Raw genomic sequence first — 24,753 nt, forward strand, 5'->3', positions numbered from 1 at the left:
AATTTCTGAACAAAGTATCTGGACTATTGATATACCTTCAGGCTAACAACACAAATATCTGTAAGTAAATGTTAAACTTCAGTTAACACATTCTTTTTTGTAGTAGTAGTATAAGTTAGTATAATTCTGAAAGTACTCTCTGTACGTGTAAAAGGGGAGCAGTAAGTAAACTTGTTGTGGATAATGTAACTAGGTTTTTCAGTCTTGGGGAAAGACAGGAGGAAAGGTCAGAATAGCTCGTGGTATTGGTTTGGAATCAGATGGAGATAAGATGCATATGAATTCATAGTTTTGTGTGTGTATGTGTGTGTATGTGTGTGTGTCAGACTGATAAAGACATTGATTTACCTTTGTGATATGTTTATATGTACACACTATATTTCCACATAGGTATATACATATATACATGCATATGCATATATATGTAGGTGTGTGTGTAACATAGGAGTGTGCATGCATATGTGTTTGTAAGTATGTCTTTTTCTAGCTGTTTGCTGAGCAGTCCTAGACAATGAGCACTCAGCACCCAGATCTTTCATGGTTTCTAAATAACAATCTCCACCTAAAGGAAGCAGGAAGGACTCCTTGGAGAAATGACCAACTCCAGGGTTGAGGCTGGCTAAGGCAAGATGAACCTGGAATATTTGTTTTGCTGAGAAATAATAAAGCACTCAGAGAATAATGCTGACATGTTAAAATGACTTAGGGGCCAGCTTAAAGGGGTTTCTAGTCTCTAAATCTGGAATATTTTGAACATCAAAAATAGAGTAGCAAATTATAAACCACTGAATAAAATAAGAATTCATCAGTTTATGGCAACACAAAGAAAGAAGAAAAGAGCGGAGGGAGGCAAGCTCTTTCCATTTGATAAAACAGAAATTTAAAAATGTAAAAGAAATAACAATTAGAAAATCCCCTTTTGGTACACAGTCATACTAGTAATTATTCATTCATGAGTCAACAACAGATGCTAAAACTAGTTGGTAAAACACGATATTTACATAGCCTCAAAGTATCTCCCCACAAAATAATTAGTAATTACAAAGGGGGAAAATAGCAACAAGTGATAAAAGTTATCACCAGTAAGGGGACAAATCAGCATCACATGCCTTCTGATATTATCCACCAAGGACACAGTAGCACTTCTGTGATATTCCTGCCAAAAATGTGTGACCTATTTCTAATCATGAGAAAGCCTCAGATAAACACAAACAGAGGGACATTCTACAAAATAAGTGCCCTATATGCTTCAACAATGTTAAACTCATGAATGATGATGAAAAATAAAAAAACCGTAGGATACTGGATTGAATCCTACACCAAAATTACTTTTTTTTTTGCAAGGGGGATAGAGTAGGTTGGGGTACTATCCCAAAAAAGGATTATTAGGATCAACTGATAAAACTTTAAAAAAGTCATATCAATATTCATTTCTTAGTTTTAATCAGTGTCCTGTGGTGATGTAAGAGACTATCCTCGTTTTTGGAAATGCACACTGAAGTATTTAGTAGGGGTAAAGGAGCGTCATTTCTGGAAGTTAGTCTCAAGAAAAAGATTATTATTATGTATATATACATATATAGAAGAAAATGATAAAGTATATATTTAAAAAGTTAACACTTGGGGAATCTAGGTGAAGGATAAATCTAGGTAAAGAATAAAAAATTCTGTATATCTGAAACTATTTCAAAATAAAAAGTAAAAAAAAGGAAGATTTTTTTTCAGAAGAGCTGAATATTAACCTTTTTGATGACTACAAAACAGTAAAATGCTTCAACATGAGAACTACAGGTTAATATGATATGATTCATACAGGCATATTAGATCCCTCTTCACCCACGGAAATTACGCTGTCCTCTCAAACTCCTCCTTAAGCTCAAGAATAATTAAGGACAGTAAGTAGGAAAAAACGCTTCCTCTCATTAGCCATTTCTTCCCATTCCCTTTAAGCTCCCAGTTCAAATCTATTATTCTTTTTTTAAAGACTTTATTTATTTATTTTTAGAGAGGAAGGGAAGGAGAGAAGGAGAGAAATGTCAATGTATGGTTGCCTCTCGTGCGTCCCCCGCTAGGAACTGGCCTGCAACCCAGGCATGTGCCCTGACTGGGAATCGAACCGCAATCTTCTGGTTCGCAGGCCCCAGCTCAATCCACTGAGCTACACCAGCCAGGGCTCTATTATTCTTTTTTGATGGTAGATTTTTATTTTTATTTTTTAAAACATTTCATTTATTAATTTATTAGAGAGAGGGGAAGGGAAGGAGAAAGAGTGAAAGAGAAAAGTCAGTGTGTGGTTGCCTCTCATGTGTCCCTTATTAAGGACCTGGCCCACAACCCAGGCAGGTGCCCTGATTGGGAATTGAACCTGTGACCCTCTGCTTCACAGGCCTGTGCTCAATCCACTGAGCCACACCAGCCAGGGCTGATGGTAGATTTTTATTAAATGGTAAACGTACTGTGACAGTAAGATCCTGGAACAAATAGGCCAATAAAAACATGGAATGCTTCACAAATTCGTGTGCATCCTTGCATAGGGCCATGCTGGTGTCTGTTCCGTGCCAAGTTGAGCACACGGGCTGCCAAAACGAGCACCAAGTCTAACAGTCTCCATCGAGCTCTCTCAGACCAGCCCAAGCAGAGATGTTCTAGTAACAGTCCAACCAAAGCAACTAGTACTTTCTGCTTTTACTTCAAGAACACAACCCTACATTTTTATAACATTTTACTTTTCCAGAAAGCTCATCCTATGTACAACATCACTTAAAACAGTTCTGTGACTTGCATATTATATCCCTTTTATAAGAAAGGGATAACTTTAAAGATAAAAGTTAATTTGCTCAGTTACAAAGAAAGTGTATTAGAACCCAGAGTAGAATCTGATTCTTTCCTTAATATTTTTGAGTCACATGACTGACAATACTCACGTAATAGAAAGTAATTACTTATAAGGGATAAAGCAGAGAGTGAAATCTCTACTAAGCAATCTTCAAATATATAGCCTAAGTGCATCATTTAGAGCAATTTACCAGTCTGTTTGCCTTCCCAATGGTGTAGGAAACTAATCAATATTCAGCAATACACTGGGAGCTGAAATTAAGCTTTTCCAACAGTAAAAGACACTTTCAGGCTGTAGAAAAGTAAGATCGCCATAAATTTATTTCCTTATTTCTTAGGATCCATACTCTGTCACCACCCAATTTATTCTGAAAGCGTTTACTGTGCAACCAACACCTACCTTGCCCTTAGGACTTACCTCCTGCTCTGCGATCCTTAGTGCACTGTCCTGCCGGGCATCTTTGTCACTTCTAGAGCTGGCCGAGGTCTGAATTTGTTTGACTAGCCTCTGTTCACACTCCTCCAAGCGTAGCCGGATATTCTTCAGCTCTGAAATGTACATCTTGGCCACAGTTTCCTCCTTGTCCTCTGTGAATGCACAAGCAAAGAAGACGATTAAGCACCACACCAGAGATCAGCAAACCTGGAAACAGCAGATTTACCCCCCAGGGGGAGGGTAACTAGTGGTTCTAGCAGATCTGATTGATATTCCACCAATGAAAGCAAGGCCTTATATGGGAAATCTTATGCCTGATCCTAAATTCCCCACATTACATAATGATGTTTAGGACCCAAACATGTTATTTCCACAAGAATACGTAATAGGTTGATTTGCAATAAAGACTAAAATACAACGTCTTCTTCCATGATCTGAACTCATCTCTGAAAGTGTTTCTCTCTCAAGGTTTTTGTTATAGTGGTGACAACACTCTCTAATTCATATGAAGGGTCCTGCAGCACCCTTCACAAGGCACACACACCATTCTCCATGGATTTTATCAGGTGCTGGAAGTGGGTTTTACAAGCCTCCACTTCCTCTTCCAAACGCAGATGATCCGCCACTGAAAAGAGCACTGAGTCACGGCTATCCTGCAGAAAGTCTTCATAGTGGGCCTGGAGAGTCTTCATAACTTGGTGGCACTCCCCTGGTGTTGATGATCGAAGCTAGACAGGAAAAGCCAGAGAAATTTCAATAAAATGGGAACATAATCATTTCTCTTTCTCCTTTTTTATTGACATTTAACATAGACACAAAATAATATGCAAACTGTAACTGTAAACATGCTGCTTTTTCACAAATTGAACTTGTCCATGTAATCAGCATTTAGATTAAGAAACAGGATATCACTAGAACCCCAGAAGCACCCTTGTGTCCCTTTGTACATAACCCTTAATAACGATTAATTCAGCACATTCCCCTACTACTTATACTTATGCAAAAGAAATACTTATCCTGCAGTGAGAAGAAGCCTATGACCTACACCCTCTGCCAAGAAGACCAAGTATGTTATTTATTTTCATCAGGAATTTCCTTAATTTCCTCATTGAGGCTGCTGTTTCTAGTTCCTAAGAGCCTAAAGCACCTCACCTTGAACCACTCTCCCTGGCTCCATTTTATTCTCACTGGGTAGGTAGGAATTTCACAGTAAAGAAAAAAGTTCCTTCTGAAAAGAGCTTGCTAGCAGGATGTGTGCCTGGGGTAATGCTTTCACAACTACCTTTTCCAGGTTCCAGGTCTTTATAAGGTCAAGGTCCTTCCTCAGATAGTTCCAGGAGATAAGGCTTTTGGTGTTTACATGTAGTTGATGCCAAAGGGCCATCACCTTCTGATAAGACTGCTCCACTCTATGAACAACAGAGAGTCAGGTTATAGCTTTTATAAGACTTGAGCTTCACATTAGAGACCCTCTAAGGAAAAAGTGTATATTCAATTAGCAGAACTGAATTTATATGCTGAGCAGAGAAAGGCAACAATTCCAATACTAAAAACACAGGAATGTTTAGAATTAAATTAATTGAGATCCTCACACAATTTGGATTTGCTATATACTATTATGTATATTATGTCAGCATACCTTAGCAATCTCATAAATGTTACCTGAATGTAATACAATTAAGACAAATTGGAGAGAGGAACTACCCAGGGAAAACAATGACATAGGAAATTAGAGATAAAATAATTTCATTTGGAATTGTTGAAAATGACAACATTAACACTTAAAAAGTGATTTGCTATGTTCTACATATTTACAAAACTGCTAAAATGTTTAAGACTTAACAGCAATTTAAGAAGTTCACCTGGCATGTAGAAGGAAACTGCGTGGCAGATTTTTTTTAAGCGTCCCATGCCTAATTTGACCTCAACTTTGGGAAGACTTAAACTCACAGATACACAGACACATGTAAAAATATAACAAATTACCTTGAATTTTTGCAAATTGAGAAATGTGAGATATTAAAATAGAATGAAAAACTAGAAGCCAGCATTGTAAGCTAAATAAAAAACATTAAACTCATTAGCTTATCTTTCCCTTTTTCAAAAATCCTGCTAAAACGTTGCTAAAATCCTAGCAAACTTGAAATAAAAGTTCAAGAAATCGCAAAGAACAAAAACACAAAGAAAAATAAAACAAGAAAATTAGAGAATCAGTTCAAGAGATCCAACATGTGACAAATAAAAAGTCTGAAAAGCAACAACAGAACTTAGAGAAGGACATAATTAAAGACATAATCCAAGAAAAATTTCCCTAGATATCAAAGATACGAGTTTCCAGTTTGGGTTCAGAGTTGGCACAGACTCACCTAAAGGCAGAGCATTCCCTCCAAAGAATAAAGACAGAAGGATTTCAAAACTTTCAGAGAGATAAAGATCTCATTCAAAAGGTTAAAGTATCAAACTGATTTATACAGTGACTACAGTGGAGGACATACAATTCTACACATTTGTCAGAACCATAGTACTGCTCACTATGAAGGGAAAATTTGACAGTTCTGTAAATTTAAAAAAAAAGAAAGATAAAGAATGACAATGGTACTGTATTTTTCAATACTAAATACTGGAAGCTAGAAAACAGTGAAACAGTGCTTTCAAGGTTCAGAGTGAAAATAATTTTCAAAAGAATTCTGTTATGAAAATTCATAACTAATTCATTATGAAGGGAGATGAAAGACATTTTCAGATATAAAAGGTTTCAAAAAGTTTACTTTTCCTGGACTTTTTCTCAGTAGGCTCCTAGAGTATACTCCCCCAAACCAGGGAATAAACCAACAAATAAGAGTTGTTTTCCAGGAATCAGAGGGTCCAGCACAGGAGAGATGTGAAGAAGACCTTCAGGTTGAAGATAAAGTGAAACGCCAGGGAGACAGCACTGAAGCAAACCTGCGCAGTGGGTTGAGACCGGAAATGGAAGACGGAATGACCCAGAAGAGGTGTTTTCTTGAGAAAACAAAAATGAAAATTGCCTATGGTTTTTGGCCATACTGAAAAGTCTTTTACAGTAACATTGAAGAGTTTGGGAATAAATTCATAATATGCAAATAGACAACTAAGCAAATTTAGTAACAAAACAATGATCAATTCCAAGGAAACAAAAAGTTACAAAACAAAGTAAATGAAATAATTTACTCAAACACACATTCAATCACCCACTCATTTATTCTTTCCCTCTACAACCATCTCCCAAGCATTTTCTATGTGCCAGCAATGATTCCGGGTGCTCAGGCTACAGAAGTAAACAGAAAAATCCCGCTGTTCTTTTTTTTTTTTTTAAAGATTTTATTCATTTATCCTTAGAGAAGGGAAGGAGAGAAGAAGAGAAATATCAATGTATGGTTGTCTCTCATGAGTCCCCTGCTGGGAACTGGCCTGCAACCCAGGCATGTGCCCTGACTGGGAATCGAACCGCGATCCTGTGGTTCGCAGGCCTGCACTCAATCCACTGAGCTACACCAGCCAGGGTGAAAAATCCCTCTGGTCTTTTGGAACTTTTAACAGGTGGAGAGAGGCAACAAACAAATATACAATCTCATAGGCTATATTAAGTGTTGTGAAGAAAAATAAAGATGAGTAAAGGGGACAGAAAGTGATTGGCAGTGAGGGGGGGGGTGGTGCATGGGATGGTGAGATGTACTGAATGAAGGGAGTGAATCCCGTAAATATTTGAAGCAAGGAAAGGAACTCAAAGACCCGGGGCAAGAATATGCTTGTGGTGTTTGAGAAACAGGAAAAAGGTGAGAGTTATAGGACCTAAGCATAAGCAAGGAGTACAGCAGAGGAAGAGTTTAGAGAGGAAAGGCACCATGGGGATAAGCCTCACAACCCCCTATAGTGCTGTGTGGCTCAGTTATAAACCATTTAATGCATTGGGTTGGCCAAAAAGTCCATTACTTTTGTGGATCTAGTAGTTCTTAGCTGTCTTTAATATCATTTGAAACAATTTCGTTAGACTATATTGTTGACAGCAGTAATATCAGCATACATTTAAAAAATACATCAAAATTGATTAATTTTTGTGCAGCCATTTTAATATGGAAAATGGAAGAACATAAGAAACATTTTCAGCATATTATGCTTTATTATTTTAAGAAAGGTAAAAACCACAAATGAAACACAAAGATTTGGGCAAAATCTTTTCCTGTTGCTGTGGAACTAAAGGACTTCTGGGCAAGATGGAGGCTTAGCTGGAAACACTGTGCCTCCTTGCACAACCAAATTTAAGGACAACAAAGATTTAGAAACAAAAACACAACCAAAACAGACAGAAAATTGAACTGTACTTAAGCCTGACAGCAATGAACCATTTATCCAGATTGGTAACAGGGGCGGAGTAGGTGGCCAACGAAGAGGGGTCATGCCAGGAAAAAGTGATGGTTGGCAGACTCAGGGCACTGGGAGGAAATGAGCAACCCAGTGAGGTGCACAAGGTGGCTAGCTGACCGCGGACACACATTTGCACACAGATAAACCAGGCAAAAACGAGCAGTGAGACAGACTGCACAACCCAGGGCCCCAGTGCAGAAAAATAAAGCCTAAAAGCACCAATTGAAAACACCTGTGGGGGTTGAGGTGCCAGGAGAGACTCCCAGCCTCACAGGAGAGTTCCTTGGAGATACCCACAGGGTGCTAGAACATACACAAGCCCACCTACCCAGGAGCCAGCACCAGAAGGGCCCGAAATCTGAGAGAAGAGCAAGGGCCATTGTTCCCTCTCTGATCCCACCCCCACATATAGCGGCACAACCCAGAGACTGGGTTGCCCTGCCCTGGTGAACACCTAAGGCTCTGCCCCTCATACGTAACAGGTGCAACCAGACCAAAATATTATGGCTCAAATGGAAGAACAAATCAATGCCTCAGAGCCAATACTTTTAAGCGACCAAGAGATAGCCAACCTATCAGACGCACAGTTCAAAAACACTGGTGATCAGGATGCTCACAGAACTGGTTGATTTTGGTCGCAAATTAGATGAAAAAACGAAGGCTACACTAAGTGAAAAGAAGGAAAATGCACAGGGAACCACTAGTGATGGGAAGAAAACTGGGACTCTAATCAGAGTGGACCAGAAGGAAGGAAGAAACAACCAAACAGAAAAGAAGAAACAAGAGTTCAAAAAACCGAGGAGAGGCTTAGAAACCTCCAGGACATCTTTAAATGTTCCCACGTCCCTATTATAGGGGTATCAGAAGAGGAAGAGGAAGAGCAATAAGTGGAAAACTCATTTGAACAAATAATAAAGGAGAACTTCCCCAATCTGGCAAAGGAAATAGACTTCTAGGAAGTCCAGGAAGCTCAGAGGGACCCAAAGAAGGTGGACCCAAGAAGGAACACACCAAGGTACATCATAACTACATTACCCAGAATTAAAATGGAGAGAATTCTAGAAGCAGCTAGAGATAAGGGGACAGCCACCTACAAAGGAGTTCCCATCAGACTGTCAGCTGATTTCTCAAAGGAGACCTTACAGGCAAGAAGGGGCTGGAAAGAAGTATTCCAAGTCATGAAATGCAAGGACCTAAATCCAAGATTGCTCTATCCAGCAAAGCTTTCATTTAGAATGGAAGGGCAGATAAAGTGCTTCTCAAATGAAGTCAAGTTCAAGGAGTTCATCATCACCGAGCCCTTATTATATGAAATGTTAAAAGGACTTATCTAAGAAAAAGAAGATAAAAAAATAGGAACAGTGAAAGGACAGCAAACTCACAGTTATTAACAACCACACCTAAAACAAAAGCAAACTAAACAGACAGCTAGATCAGGAGCAGAACCACAGAAATGGAGATCACATGGAGGGTTAGCAACAGGAGAGGTGGAAGAGGAGAAAAGAGGAGAAGGAACAGAGAATAAATAGCATAGATGGTGGGGAAAAAATAGAGAGGGAGAGGGCAAGAGTAGTGTGGGAAATGTAGAAGCTAAAGAACTTATGACACATGGATATGAAGTAAAGGGGGGGATGTAGGGGGAGGGGTTGTGAAGGGTAGAGGGGAGTGAAGAGGGGAAATGGAACAACTGTAATGGCATAATCAATAAAATATATTTAAAAGAAGAAACACAGACATTTGTGCAGTATATGGAGAAGGTGCTATAACTGACCGAGCATGTCCAAAGTAGTTTGCAGAGTTTCTTGGTACTACTGACATTGTGGCCAAATAACTCTCTGCTGTGGGGCTGCCTTGTGCATTGGAAGATGGTTAGCAGCACCCGGCCTCTACCCACTAGACGCCAATAGCAGGAGACAGCTGACATACTCAAAATATCCAAATCAATAAAGTTATTCGTGAAAATGAAAAATGAGTCTTTTATCTTACAGAAAAAACTAAATGATAATAACCCAACCCAGTAACAACATAAAAAATATCAATTTAGACAAAATTGTGACATATCTACATTTGGAAGGTGGGAAAAAGAGAAGTGTATGCAGGTGTCACGTGTAGCAAACTAAGTGTTAATTTCCTAGAGTAAGAAATCAATAATTTCTAAAGTTGAAAAAATCAGACAATAGCATGGAAAAATCCCATTACTTAGATATTTGGAATTAAAGCCAAACAATTTTCTCAAAGAGATGAAAATAGTTGACTTTGGGAAGCAGAACTCTGGAGTGGGGATGGTGGTTGGTAATTTTTATGAAGTTTTTCGTATAATTCAACTTTTAAAAATATGTACATTTTACTCTAAAAATACACATTAAAGAAGAAAATTGGCTGTCACTACAAAAACGAATCTTCTGAGAATGAACCGTTTATAATCAAGAATTCTTTTAAAAAAGAATTACCACGAAATATATCTTAATTGAACATAAACATTTACTGAAAATCTACTATGTGGCTGGCAGTGTAAGACTTGATATCCTCATAGAGGATCTTTCCCAAAAGAAACTTTAAAATTCGGGCACTCTGTGCAAGAAATCATAAATGCGAATTCATCCCTCCATAATTTCTCCAAGATCAAACAGCAGAGGTGGCAGTGCAAGCGGTGGTAAGCAAAGGTACCTGCTGGCCATTTCAATGGCATCCTTGTTGGGTGGAGGGATGAGGAAGCAGACAGATGGCACCATTGCCTCATTCCCTGTGGGGCTGATCACTTTCCACTTGGTCCTCTGTGAATTATCTTCCAACACACATTCATCGTTCTTGCAAACAGTGATCTGAAGAGACAAATTTACAAGTCATTTTAAATTTGGTGCATGATCCCTTGCAAGGCTATGAAATCCTCAAGAAAAAAACCATTTTGAAAATCTGCCATCATGTAAGAGTTCCTGATTCTGACAAAAAGATAATGTGTAAAAATACAAGTTGTAGACATCAAACACACCCTTTGCTTTCAGAAGCAAGTGTTTCTGAAATGCCCGTTACATGTCAAATAACTCAGTAAATGAAGGGTAGAAGGAGACTGTAAGACCTCCAAGAACAATCTCTCACATGTACGACCACTAGAGCAAAAATCAGAGACGTGAATACTCACAACCTTGCTTTTGTGGTATTTGGTCCCCCTTCCTTCCTGTCTTCCCACCCAAAGCCCTAAAAACATTTAAGTGTTTGGAATCATCAGCTCCTTCTCTTGCAAGACAAGTACCTGACAATAATCATCCCTATTTTATGAGAAGCAGGGGAGACCCAAAAGACCCCAGAATTATCTTCTGCAGGGCAAGCAGGCCCCTCCTAGTACATGCTTGCCCCTCTAGGTGAATATTCTAGAACCCACCTGTATCAGTGTACCAGCTGGTGTTGTGAGAGACTGTGTTTGGCTTCAGTGAATTTTTTTAAGACTCAGCATGTTTGCCCATTCCATGATAAGTGATTTACGAGCACACCTGTCCACATCACGCTGAGTGTTCAGCTATTTTTGACCAAAAACAGCATGACCCCCATGCACTGCCCTCCCTATTTACCCCAATCTTGCCCAAAGCAATTTTCTTTTTGTTTCCCCAGAAGAAAAAATTCCCCAAAGGGAAACATTTTGGTGATGTGGAAGAGGTGAGGCAAAAAATGTCAGAAGTACTAAAAGGCATCAAAATCGAAAAGCTCAAAAACTGTTTTGAGTAGAGGAAAAAATGTCTCCACAGGTATATTGCATCAAATAGAGAGTACTTTGAAGGTGACTGAATTTTAAACTTGTAGGAATACACAATTTTTTATAAATAAATTCTGGTTTTTTGGGGGTTCTCCCTTGAGTAGACAGAAATGCTGAGGCAGAAAGGGGCACAAAAAGTGAATTCATTCTTTTTAAACATATTTGAACATATCTGTACACAGTAAATACTTATACATAAATATGTACAGATATTTTTACATATTTGTGTACAAATATTTATTGAGCCTACTATGCACCTGGCAGTGTACTAGGCCACTGGAGATAGAAATGGCGAAGTGGTAAGCTGACAAACATGGCCTATTAATATATTCCATATATTCTAATGAGGAATATAGTTACACTACTGTGTGACAAATGCAATTTACCAGGAATGCACGAAAGGAACATGCCCCAGTCTTGGCTAGAGAGGTAAAGAAAAATTATTTAGGACTCTGAAGCCGCATTAAGGAATTCAGACTTTGTACACTGAAAGGGGAACTGCTGTAGGACTTAAGCAAGAGGGTGACACTTTCTGTAAATGATCATGCTGGTGGCGGGATAAAGAAGGCATTGGCACATGCCTGGGTTGCAGGCCAGGTCATGCGAGTGGCCACCAAAATAATGTTTCTCTCAAACACTGATGTTTCTCTCCTTCTCCAAATTCTTTTTTTTTAAATATTTTATTTATTTATCTTTAGAAGGGAAGGAAAGGAGAGAGGAAGAGAAACATCAATGTATGGTTGCCTCTCCTTCATCCCTTGCTGGGAACTGGCCCCTGCCAGGAACTGGCCTGCAACCCAGGCATGTGCCCTGACTGGGAATTGAACCACGATCATCTGGTTCGCAGGCCCGTGCTCAATGTCAAATTCTTTAAAAAATGCATTGAGGAGGCTGATGAAATGAATCCCAAGTGAAAGAAACTTACAGTCTAACGTAGAGTAGTAGCAGCAGGGACAGAAAGAAGTTCATCTAAGGGATTTTATTCAGAAGTTAGTATTGATTTGGTAGTCCTACTAGCTGTGGGGATGGATGAGAGAAGAGGGGTCAAGAATATCTCCCAGTTGCTACAAAGTACGATTTCTGTCACCACTTAGGCAACTGAGTAGATGAAGCCAATCACAAAGTCAGAGAGCAGATTATTATTGTACAGTTGAAGCTCTTTGTTTTTTTAAAATCCTCATGTGAGGATATTTTTTCATTGATTTTTAGAGAGAGGAAGGGGGGAGGGAGAAGGAGAGGGACAAGGAAAGGGAGAGGGAAAGGGAGAGGAAAAGGGAAACAACAATGTAAGAGAAAAACGACTGGTGGTCTCCCATTCGAGCACTGACCGGGGATCAAACCTGCAACCTAGGTATGTGCCTTGACCAGGGATAGAACCCACAACCTCCTGGTGCAGGGGACAACACACCAATCAACCAAGCCACCTGGCCAGGGTGAAGCTTTCTTATCTACTTTTTAAATGACATAAGGGATTTGGGCATATCATTTGATCTTTCTTTATTTTTATAACCCTAACTGAAGGCTTCCCTTACCCTCCCTTCCTTTCCTCTGGAGCCGGAAGCACCCTTTTCATGTCCTTACCTCGATCTGTCGATAGTCACAGATGGCCTTCACAGAAATGGTGCTTTTTAGCACATGGTCAGGACTGCGCGGCTTTAGCTGAACAATTGTTTTTGATCTCCCAACGAGACTGGCAACAGAACTCTTGGACTGTATAAGCTGCTCCTTTTCATCCTACAAAATGAGAAGAAAATCAAAAAGACACTAACGTGGCTACTCAGGGTGACTAACAGAAAACTGGGTGCTCCACCCTCTGAGAGAATGTCATTTCTCAGTTAAATAATCCTTGGTGGAGCCACCTTAGAAACACAAGGACAAAGAAAAAAAGAAGGACAAAGAAAAAGAGGGAGACTGTTTTTGTCTTCTACCAAGTGTTTTTGTACTCAAATTTTGCAGCTTTTTCCCTATGCCCTTTCAATGAACCATAAAGCCACATGCAAAAAAACAAAAACAAAAACAAAAAACCCATAAAACAAAAAAGAACTTCTAGCTGCCAAATACAGCTATAAAGCTAGCAGAGGATTTCCCCAAATAAGGTTCAGAGCACATGGAAGTTAAAAACAATAATAACAACTACGTTGTTATTGTTGTTGTCATTTAATTTCTCACTGGTAGAAGCCAGGTCTTGCCTTTTGCTTACAAGAAGCTAGAGTTAAGCTCTTTAAAAATTTTTTAAATAATTATGTCTACCACAAATGTTTTACTTTCTTAAATTGAGTCAAACTTTCTCCAGAAAGCTCTTAGCTCTTCAACCAACAATGTACAAATCAGTACTGTTGGTGAAGGCATTATGACAAAGGGTTTACCTTTTAGTGTCTTGCTGTGTGAAAGTCATTGAAACTTGATTGGGTTGAAAGCAGTACCATGCAAAATTAAAACTCTCAAGTCTCCGCAAACCCAATTATCTTAAAAACTAATGAATCTCTTGTCATCAAAATTGGTAGCAATCTACTGCCAATTCCATTAAAGTAAAAGATTAACCAGGATGTTTCAAGCCCATTTTGAGGTATAAAAACTCCCCAGAAGAGGGCTTTCTTAGGATGGAAGTAGATGTAATGAGAGTAAAGAGTTAATAATGTTAAGAAATGCCATTAAAGAATTAAGAATACGCAAGTTAAAAAAAAACAAAAAAGAAGAAGAAATGCTTAAATAAACTACCTGTGCCTGTCCCGGGGAGCATGATTGGAAGAAATACAGCTTTAACTTATTAGTTAAGAAAGAGGAGTGGCACATGTCAGGGTGACAGCCACACTGTTCCGCACTTGAGAGCTGCTCTACCCGTGTCATTTTCCTTGCAATAAAGACGTCAAATTCTGTCTAACCCAAGCCAAACATCTCAAACTCCAGAAACCAAGTGCTCAGCGTGGTAAAAGTTCTGAAAAGAACCAGAAGCCAGGACAGATGCTCCCGAACCCGACGGGAAGCTGAGGACAAGGTGAGGAGCAGACCCGGTTGCCTCCGTGCCCCGATGCCGCCGCCAACCCGATGCCCTGACCTGGAGAGGAGGGAACAAAGCGGCAACCCTCGAGAAGAGAAGGTGTGACAGTTCCAGAGAAGTTACCCTACAGACAGGAGGGAACTCTGTGGGAGGGAGGAGATAATAGCCAAGGATTATTATATTCCTCCTTCATACTCGAAGTACCTCTAAGAGAGACCTTCTAGAGACAACATCTGAAAAGTCAGGATTTTACCCTTCATTCCAAGTTAATTAAACTAACTGTTTGCCCTGGTGAAACACTGAATGTAAACTTATTCATAAGTTTATAATGCCTGTAAGTATACAAAAAATCAACTAATGTTCAAAAATGCGCAAGTCTCACCCTCAAAAAATGACAGTTTTTGGTTATTCTGGTTCCCCTCATCATAATTTTCTGTTGAAATGTGAGAATACCCTGAGTTCTCATAGAGAAAAAATAATTTCCCTATTACAGACATATTTCTACCTTACTGTGCAATGTGCCTTGAGCCTTGCCTTGTCAACTCTGTATAATATACATTCAATAAATGTAAGTAGTCCTGCTGTTGATTTTATTACCAGCACTCCTAAAGGAGTGGGTCATTGGAGGAAATAAATGTAAACTTGATTTGGACTAACTACTGGACACAATACTACTTTTAAAAAAATAAATACTGCTATATAAATGAACTAGATAATATTGCATTACATCTAAATAAGATTTTGTCCTTAATTAAATTCAAATTTCTAATACCTCATCATTACAAAGGAAAATTGCCACGGAGGAAAAATTTGGATCAGGTGTATGTAGCTCACTGTTTTGTTGTTGTTGTTTTTAAAATTTTCTTTACATGAAAAAATAATGTAATGCCAGTTAACCCCTTCAGCCCTGCTTTCCACGCCCTACACCCATCTTGGCCCCAACCACTGCAGTGAAGCAGCACAACGATGCAAGGAGAGTGTGATGAGTACCAAGTGACTCAGGGGGATGACCAGGCCTTTACTTCAATAACACACCCAAAGGAGTCTGATTAATAACTTCTTTAAAGGAAAGAAAGGAAAAAAGGAAAAAGAACAAACTGATTAAACTCTATTTAAATGTGAGCCGAACATTGTAACAATGACCCAGTGCCCTGGAGCTTTCAAGGATATTACCAGCGGGAGCTGACAGGGTTTACTCTGTTTCTCAGAGAAGTTTCTGCAATCATCCCACTGACGCAACACCCACCATGGAGTCCTGCAGCAGGTCCTCAAGGCGGGATAGGCTGGTGTTGTGGTCACAGGAATATTTTCGTTTGATGGAGTCTTGGAGGTTCCTCAAGAACAACTCCAGGTCTCGTGCGTCGCTGAAGAACTGTGGGGATAAAGGGAGGGGCTCCTTGTGCTCACTACATCGCAACACCAATCTTAACTGAGAAAGAACAATCCTCCTCTGCAGAGCTGAGAAAAGCTGATTATACTTTCCTGGATGGGTGACAGTTCATTACAAAGACCTCGAAAGTATAAACTGGAGGTGTTATAATGCCATGGCCAGGAAATATTAGTGACGAATTGTACAAAGCCTACTGAACCCTATAGAAAAGTCAGTCTGCATCATGTCCTCGGAAATCACTGCTCATTCCTCTTGACTTCTGACTAGTGACAGCACTTGGCTATGAGGTAAATTTCATAAAAGCCTGGAAGTTGGGTCATCGAGTGTTTTAATTCACTGATATAATCACAAAATTATCAGGAAGACTGCTTAGCTTACAGAAAAACCAAACAGATAATAGTTTATTTCCTCTACCCACCCTCATTTGAAAACAAGTAGTATATTCTTAATGCTTGACAGACTGTAGGAAAAAATGGTCCTGATATTTTACAGGTTTTCTCATCAAGAGATGGAGTCTACTTCTCCTCCCCTTGAAGCTGGGCATGGCCATGAGACTTTCTTTGGCCATTGGCATGTTAATAAATGTGACAGCAGAAACAGGTGCACTGGGGCTTACTCCTTCCTGCCTCTCATGCCTACTGGATGACAGAGACTTGTATACAGGCTTGTACCTCATCACCCCAGACAACATCAGCCATGGATCATCTAGCCCCCAGCCTGTTTGCCAGCTGTCTGCAGCCATGATTAAGCCAGGCAAGACGAGAAAACCATTCAGCTGAGCACAGTCCAAACTGTCAATCCCCAGAAGCATGAACTACCTAAATGATTGTTGTTTTAAGCAACTAAGTTTTAGGGTGGTAGTTTATACAATAAAAGCTAGCTGACACAGATGAGTATTTAACCTCATCTTTCCCGTGTATATGTGTACACATGCGTGCACACACGTCTTGCCAGAATGAAAACAATTATTCTCATCCACTCTGATACACACACACATAAAACGTGCACTTGGACAACCACAAAGCCTGCATACCTGAAAGTAAGCAGTATTCTCTTTTATATGCTGCTCGACACACAGGCACAGCTGCTTCATCCACTGCAACTGGGATTGGACGGCAGCATTGTAAGCCTGCGACAACCAAGCACAGAGAGGAGGACATGAGTTTAATAGACCCAATACAGATGTGCAATGCTCTCTTCCAAGTACGACTGCTAATGGTAGAGAGGACTACAGAAGATACATGGAGACACTTGACTGTCAGCTGCTCAATGCTTCCCATAAGCAAGAGGCTTGTCTTGTATTCAACATGATTTTGTTAGAAGGAATTACACAGCAAAGGACCCTTCCACACTCGGGTGCCAACTAAATGATCTGGCCAGGAACACTTGGGCATAAATAAACTCCTGGATTCCTTCACTGTCTCTCTTCTCTGAGCAAAGGCACCAACCATATCGACAAGAGACAGGATATGTCTGAATAGTTATATAAAGAAATATGGTCCAAGTCATTTTCCCCATGAAGTTAGGGGTCAGTATCTCTTCTTGTTTACTGTAGTATTCTCCTTATAGCATCAAACAACTTTCAGTCTTTTGGGGGCTGGGACAAAAAGGGAGAATCCAACACAAATGATCCCAGACAATTCTTCTGGGTTTTTCAGGAGAACAAAGCCTCTGATTTGAGTACTTTTATAACAACCCCTCTGCACACTTGGCCCTCACACATTCCCAAGTCACACACCTCCACGGTCTGCTTGGCTGGGTGGTTCTCGAGTGACAGCAGCTCTGCGGTATCTTGGAGAGACCGAAACACATCCTGTTTTTCCTCCAGCTCCATTGTCAACTCCTGAAAATAGAATTCAGTTTTATGCAACAAGTGCTATTAAGGAAAGAGGAGCAATAAAGAGAAGGCTCTGTTCCCTGCCCTACTTTGAAAAAGCCGACAGCACTGGGTGAGAGCCAAAATGAGATGTATGAACAGTACATGCCAAAGGACTTCAGAGAAGAGCAAAAATGCTGTAATTACTGGCAAATGATTCACAAAGAATATGGAACCAAGCCAGACCTGAGTAAGTGGGAACACAGAATAAGCACTGGAAGCAGAGAAAGAAAACAACTCGGCCAGAGCAGCTTGTTCGTGCTAGCACCCACCTACCCCAATACCTGACACACCAGTGGAGCTATATCACTGGCTGGCTAGATTCCCAGGACTATTCCCTAAGCCTGCAATGTCTTCCTCTGGCTCGAAAGTCTGTTAATATTATAGCCCTGGATGGGTGGCTCAAGTATAGCTGGAGCATCATCCTGTACAGCAAAAGGCTGACGGTTCAATGCCCGGTCAGGGCACACACCTCAGTTGCGGGTTCAATCTCCAGTAGTGCATAGGGGAGGCAACCGATTGCTGTTTCTCTCTCTCTACCCCTTCCTTTCTCTCTAAACTCAGTAAACCTATTAACGTTACAGAACCCACTTTAGATGGTGGCTCTTCTGTGAGGCTGCGTACTGAGCCTGACTATCAGATCTGACCCCTTCTCCTTGATGCTTTTCAAGCACCTTTTTCATATCTCTTTCATGGACTAATTTCCATTCTTATACAGACTGTTTACTGTACTATCATAGTTATTTTTTCCTCTTTACTTCAGAAGAATCCTATACCACTTTCTGTTCAGGAAAAGCTCATATTTTTAAAAATACTCTATATTAATGGAATTAAAGTATATGAAGTAAGCATTAGTAAAAAAGTTTCCTATTTGCACAGGGTTTACAAAATGTCTAAAAATCCTCTGAGATATAGGAACACTAAAAGTAGCAAAAACCAACATACATCTTTCACTAAAAAGAATACAAAGAACTGTCCAATAAACTAATGCCCAATTTTCCTTCCCATCTTACCAATGAAGAGATTGAGACCAAAAAAGTATTACATGAATTAGAGAATTTGGCATTTCTGAAAAGTCAAGAGTACTGCAGTTAAACAATACCAAGATGATTAACTCATTAAATCTTACTAAATATTTTACACAATGCTGTTAAGTGATCTTATTATCCCATTTTTCAGAGGTTCAAAGATTAAATGACTTGCCCAAGGTCACAGAGCTAGTAAGCAGAGGAATAAAAAGTTACGTTTGGTCTAGTTCACTCCGAAGCCCACAAAGCTATACTGCTTCTGAAATGACTCAACCTGCAGGCTGCTTGCTGCTCTATCAACCCAAGACACTGCCTTTCTAAATTCATTCTAAATAAATTCTTCCTAGGCCTCAGTTTCCCTCTCTCTACATACACTTCATATGCACAGACACATTAAGCAGAGTCCCTATTTCTATCTAGCAAAATGCAGATCCAGAAACCCAAGCTCTCAGCAGACTAGACCCTGTCTCCTGCTGCTGCCACTACATAAATACGACAGGCGTGTTGTGCTAGACTCACAGAGAAGTAATTTTTCTTGGCTGAGATATTGGGATTGTTGTCACTCCAGTCATATGCTAGTTCTTCCTCCTCTTTCTCATTCAACCAAATCAACTCGGTTGTAGCTCTGGAAACAAATTTGTGGAGGCTCTGGAGGTGCCTCATCCGGAAGCTGGAAGTTTCCTAGACAAAGCAAGGACCACAAGGTTAAACCACCAGCCTTTCACCTACAGAAGATAGCATATTTTACACCAAAGCAAAGAACAACTCAGGAAATAAATTTTATCTTGTTTTTTAAATCTCTGGGTGCCCCTCCATTGACTCAAATTTAGCACAAGTTTGGTACAGGACTCCCAGAGCCCTTGTCAATTTTAGCTAAAAGATGGAACTTACCAGGCCTTTGTGGGGCTCCCTGGATAAAGAATGATCCTGAGCCTGTCCTACTCCCTACTCTGGGCAATCTTGAATGACAGGAACAAAGAACACATACAGAAGAGAAGTGTCCAATCTATTGATCTCAAACTTTTAGTTCTGGTGTCTCAAAGCACATATAGTAACTGCTTTGGTAAAGCATGATGGCTTGGATAGACTCTACTCAAAACTTTCTGGGACACTGGCTCTGATTCATTAAGAAAATGTAATACATATGAACAAATGCATAGTAAATGATTTACTCTAATAAACAGAAAATCAAAACTAAGAGCTTTCTGAATTAGGAACAAGAGTTGTTTGAAGGGAACCAGATTCTCCATGAACAGAACACAGGAGAGTTAGTCAAAACTTACCTTCAATTTACAATACTGTGTCTCGAGTTTTCCAAGAGTTTCAACATAACTAGTATAAAAATTTTGGGACATTTTCCCCTGTTAAGAAAAGAACGAAATAAAATAATAAGTTAGAGAAAAAGTAAGTAAATTATATTTATGGCATGGTTTCAAGTATGTAAATATTATGCCTACACATAGGTAAGGATTACTTACTCTGAGAAAACAGAAACTAAGACAAGAAATCTCTGGGTCAGATTTTATAGCCTGGAGCAGCACTAAGTGAAGGACAGTTCAGCTGGGTGACTACAACGGACACACCTCACTGTCTCATGCTTCCAGTATTCGGAGAGGTTTCAAAGAAACACCTATGTTTGATGATTCCCAAATCACTCAACTGCTTTTTTGAAGGGGACAGTCGAGATAAAAAACAAAACCAGGAAGACAGGATGAGTGAGGGAGAAGTGAGACTGAGTAATTTCTATGTGCCAGCTCTCTCCTGCAGACAGAAGGTGAAATGGAAAGACATGAACTTACGAAGCAGAGGCCTGAGTTTGAAAACTGCAGCCACTACTTATTAATTCTGACCTTGGCTTTTAGCATCATTTCTCTTTCTTGTACAATAAAAAAGAGTTAATAAATAAAGTACCTTTGTCACAAGGCTATTTCAAAGTGCAGAAGGACACTTCATATGAAAAGTGAGTTTGTGTGAAGTGCTGGTCGTGCTTATCACGCTTTTCCTTAGAGGCAGCTGCACTGTGCACACTGCCCCTGCCCCGCCCTCTGTAATGGATTCTGACTGCTACACACCTCGTACAGCCTGGCCTCTTTGACACTAGAGCCCAGCTCTTCCACACTGGTATGAATGTGCTGCTGCGTTTCCAGCTGCAGCTCCACACTAGGCAGGTCACTGCCCCACTCTGCTCGCTCCAGTTTCATCTGAAGAAGACAAGATACATATATAATAACTTATACAGAAAATTGTCACAATCAACGTTTACACAAAGGAACTAGGGGTAGAGGACTGGACAAAAGGACATCTAAACCATCTCCATTATGGCCTCTTACAAGAAAGTATGCCATAATCATTCCCAAGGAGCTGGAGACTAAACCCCTCGCCACCTATAGCAGGACAGGCAGCTTTTTGCTGCTGCATTATGGGAATACATTCCTAAATTTACCAACCAGGAAGGTATTCCCACTAGCTGAAGATGCTTAACTTTGTACTTTAGACATTTCTCTTTATGGAGTCTCTTCATTTCACAATCAAAATGGATATAAGAAGAAATATCTGAAAATATTAAACTTCATTCATGGACTCAAGTATCAGCCAACAAATTTTAAAACATTAGCTTGTCTTTGAATATTTATAATTATCGGTACACAGGGAACCCATCATCAGGAAATGGGAAGAATCTCATATAAACAAAAGGGTTAGAAGGATAAAAAGGACAATATTGAACTTGAACCATTATCCTGGAATACACATGAATAGTGCCTCCTAGGGATGTAAAGTACACCATAGAGAATATAGTCAATATCATAATAACTATGTATGGTTTCAGATGGCTACTAGACTTATGGGGTGATCCACTCATAAGTTATACATAAATATCTTATCAACCATGTTGTGTACCTGAAACTAATATGATATTGTTTTGTCAACTGCAATTGAAAAATTTATTTTTAAAAAAGTGCCCCTTAGAATTGTAAACAAAGAAGCCTTACTTAAATGTAAGAGTTGAGGCCACACACGAAAAGCAAGGGGTAAGTTTCCCTGCCAATGAGGGAATTTCAGAAAAGGTAACAGATTTGCAGATAGACTGCAACTTCTCCCACAAGCCCCCACTTAGAGTACAGACAGTTGAAGAGAACAAATTTGCTAATGGCTTCAAATGAGAAAAGCCTGTGCCAAGTGGAATTTTGAGAATGTGAGCTGATTCTATCCATTTAAAATTTAAGGAGAAGGGGGTCTGTGTCCTAGGCAGCATCAATAATTAAGGGAATTTATAAAATCAGGAATAGAGCAATGCAGTCCTCTTAGATAAGCTGCTGGATCCACGAAACCTTTGTGTACTGTTGAAGCATTTGGAACATCCACTCACCTGCATTTCTTCTACCCAAGACAGTAGTTCATACACAAATCGGAGATTGCCTTCATCTTCTGAGGAAGATACAGACACAAGTTCAGCCCGAGTCATAGGCTTTCGGAACCAGGAGGTAGAAGAAGAATGGGTTCCCTTGGTCAAGGGTTCTGCTTTCAGATGAGAAGTGGTTAAAGTAGACGGTGGAACCAGTTCAAGTGAAGTGAAATGGCCCTTTCGATACAAGTTTGTGCACTCCAGACGCAAGGTGACCAGCTCATCCTGCAGACGCATAACCCTGAAATGCAAGAAGATAAAGAAGGAAGAGACTTAAATTTGTAATGTATGTTTTAAAATACAATCTTCCCTATCCATTTCACAAGGATGAGGTAAAAATAAAAATAAGATCCTATCAGGAAAGTGTTTTTGAGAAAGCAGAAGTGTTAAATGAATGCAAAGTGGTATCAACATCTTCATCGTACAGACTTGTCTTTGAGGCAAACACCAAATTACAGTGTTAACTGGAGGGCAGCAAACTAATACCCATTTATATAAGTCCTAGACGGCACCATAGAATAAACAATAGATCGGGGGTCCAAAGATGTCTCCATCTTGGCTCTGTATGAACCATGTGACTTGGATGATTCCCATCCCTCAATGGGTCTGGATCCTCTTCAACGACACACTAGATCACCGTATCTAAACCATCTCTGCAGGTCACTCTGAAATACGTGGGGTGTTATAAGATGACACAATGATTAGGAAACCTTACAGGTACTTAGTCAGGGACTGCAATAAGGGGAAATTGTCCTTCACCAGAAGAATATTCCTGCCAAAATACATGTAGTACTCCTATTGAAACATTGACCCCTAAAGTTCAAGTTACAAGATTCAGAACCTGACTCTTGAGCCATGTGCCTCAACAGTGAGCAAACCCTCTGTGTGAGTCCCATGCTCCTCACCTAAAAGCCAGCTCTTCTAGCTGGTAATAATTCTCATCACGTAGGATCTGGAGATCCACCTGCAGCTGCCTGATAAGAGCTTCACATTCCTGAATGTACATGATGACATCTGACTCGCACTGCACTGGTTGTCCTGATTCCAGGTGAGCAGCGTCCTGAGAGAGAAAGAGAGAGTAAGAGTGGGAGAACTCCCAATGTTCCCACCCACAAGGAGGAAGGAGCCAAGGGGCTCATTGCAATTCCATGAGCAAGCAAGTATCACAGCTAGATTCCTCAAATGTTAATTTCAACCATTAGAGTACAGGGTGAGAAGGGGAGAACATGTGACATAAGAAGTGAGACAAAACAGTCAGACACTTACAGCCTGCAGTGTATTCTTGGCTAGTGTCAGTTTTTCTTCACAGTTCAAAGCACCATTCTGGATTTTGTTTGCAATCTGTAGCAGCAATTCCAGCCTAAAATAAGATCAAAACCATAGTCAAGTGCAGGGCCCAAAGTAGCCCAGTATTGTAATTTCAGATCCCCTGCAGGCTCTGGACCCACCTCTCTACAGCTGGTCGAAGTGATTTTTCCCGCTCCAGCATCTCAATGATGAGCTTTCCCCATTCTTCTTCTACATCATTAGGGTGATAACCCTGAGGGAGTTTAATTCGGCCAAATTCAATCCACACCTAAAAAACCCATAGATACTCTTTTAGTCCAAAACACAGTCATGGCCTCAGACCCCAGTTTTAATTTACTCTTTGCACATCACTTCTTGCTTCTTTACCCAGCCATTCAGCAGTTTTCCCAATTGTCTGATAAGAGGAAACAATGGAATATTTAGCAATACCTCACCTTGAGATGAGAGCAAAATAAACACCTCTAAAATACAGGGACTGTCTGCTCTAACTCCTTCCATTCTTTCTGCATTTTACAGAACTCCGCCTGTCTCCTCATAACCCCCACTCTGGAAAGGTCAAATGCCCATCTCTGCAGCTTTAAATTCTCTAGGAATCAAAATATGAAAGTTTCTTTTCTTTCCATCCCTTGGAAATATTTAGCTTCCCTCTAAGAAACTGGAAAACTTCCACAAAACTCAAGATTTCTGAATAAATGTGTCACTCTTCAATAGGCCCTTTAAAAAATACAGATGGTTGCTACTGCCCCTTTCCACAAATTTTCAAGAACAGCCTGAGAGTGATGCTAGATTTTTCACCCTAGCACACTGCTGGTAACGCAGCTTGGGAGGAGGATGCTGGGAATGTAACGCAGTAGTGACCACAGGGCAAATCAGCAAACCCTAAGTCCCAGCAAAGGATAAGCCTCCTTACCTCCAATAATTTATACAATTCCTCAATTCTTCCTTTTTCTCTCTCCTTTGCCAGAATTTCTGTTTCTTTGAAGTGTATATACTGGTTATAAAGTGCCTACAAAATTAATATTTGGTAAATGAATGAGTAAATGCAAGCAGCCTGGCCCAATTTTTCGTACTACCTCCCCTAGAAAGCAGCAACAGCAAGCTCTAAGACTTAATCCCTAGAATGAATTTATTAAGAAAAGCAATGATTTTACCTTTAGTTCGACAGGGTTCTGGGGAAAAGATTTATCTGACATCAGTATTGTGTGCTGTTTGATCCAGGGAATGAGAGAGTCCACTCGGCTTTGGTATTCTTGCCACCTGGAGTCTACTTCCTAATGTCGAAGGGTAAATACCACATGCCTTTCGATTAGCAGTACACAAAACAAGCCCAGCAGAAAGTAACTCAGGC

General features: G+C 40.0%; 1 protein-coding gene across 14 annotated transcripts in view; it reads right to left on the minus strand.

Moving 5' to 3' along the window:
- The window catches only part of MACF1 (microtubule actin crosslinking factor 1), a 329,873-nt gene that overhangs the window by 134,392 nt on the left and 170,728 nt on the right, over positions 1-24,753 (minus strand). For all 14 annotated transcript variants that reach the window (XM_037032518.1, XM_037032516.1, XM_037032508.1 and 11 more), the window contains exons 9-25: positions 24,557-24,676; positions 24,316-24,411; positions 23,546-23,673; positions 23,364-23,457; positions 23,003-23,157; positions 22,062-22,338; positions 20,767-20,895; positions 19,978-20,055; positions 19,214-19,375; positions 17,529-17,633; positions 16,824-16,919; positions 15,647-15,772; positions 12,984-13,136; positions 10,322-10,476; positions 4,554-4,680; positions 3,816-3,999; positions 3,254-3,423 (exon numbers count right to left, since the gene is read on the minus strand). In XM_037032518.1, the coding sequence (XP_036888413.1) occupies positions 3,254-3,423; positions 3,816-3,999; positions 4,554-4,680; positions 10,322-10,476; positions 12,984-13,136; positions 15,647-15,772; positions 16,824-16,919; positions 17,529-17,633; positions 19,214-19,375; positions 19,978-20,055; positions 20,767-20,895; positions 22,062-22,338; positions 23,003-23,157; positions 23,364-23,457; positions 23,546-23,673; positions 24,316-24,411; positions 24,557-24,676 (2,355 nt within the window). The remainder of the gene's footprint in view (positions 1-3,253; positions 3,424-3,815; positions 4,000-4,553; positions 4,681-10,321; positions 10,477-12,983; positions 13,137-15,646; positions 15,773-16,823; positions 16,920-17,528; positions 17,634-19,213; positions 19,376-19,977; positions 20,056-20,766; positions 20,896-22,061; positions 22,339-23,002; positions 23,158-23,363; positions 23,458-23,545; positions 23,674-24,315; positions 24,412-24,556; positions 24,677-24,753) is intronic.

The sequence above is a fragment of the Sturnira hondurensis genome, unplaced genomic scaffold, assembly GCF_014824575.4.
Source record: "Sturnira hondurensis isolate 20B ecotype Veracruz unplaced genomic scaffold, ASM1482457v3 Scaffold0021490, whole genome shotgun sequence".
Lineage (NCBI taxonomy): Eukaryota > Metazoa > Chordata > Mammalia > Chiroptera > Phyllostomidae > Sturnira > Sturnira hondurensis.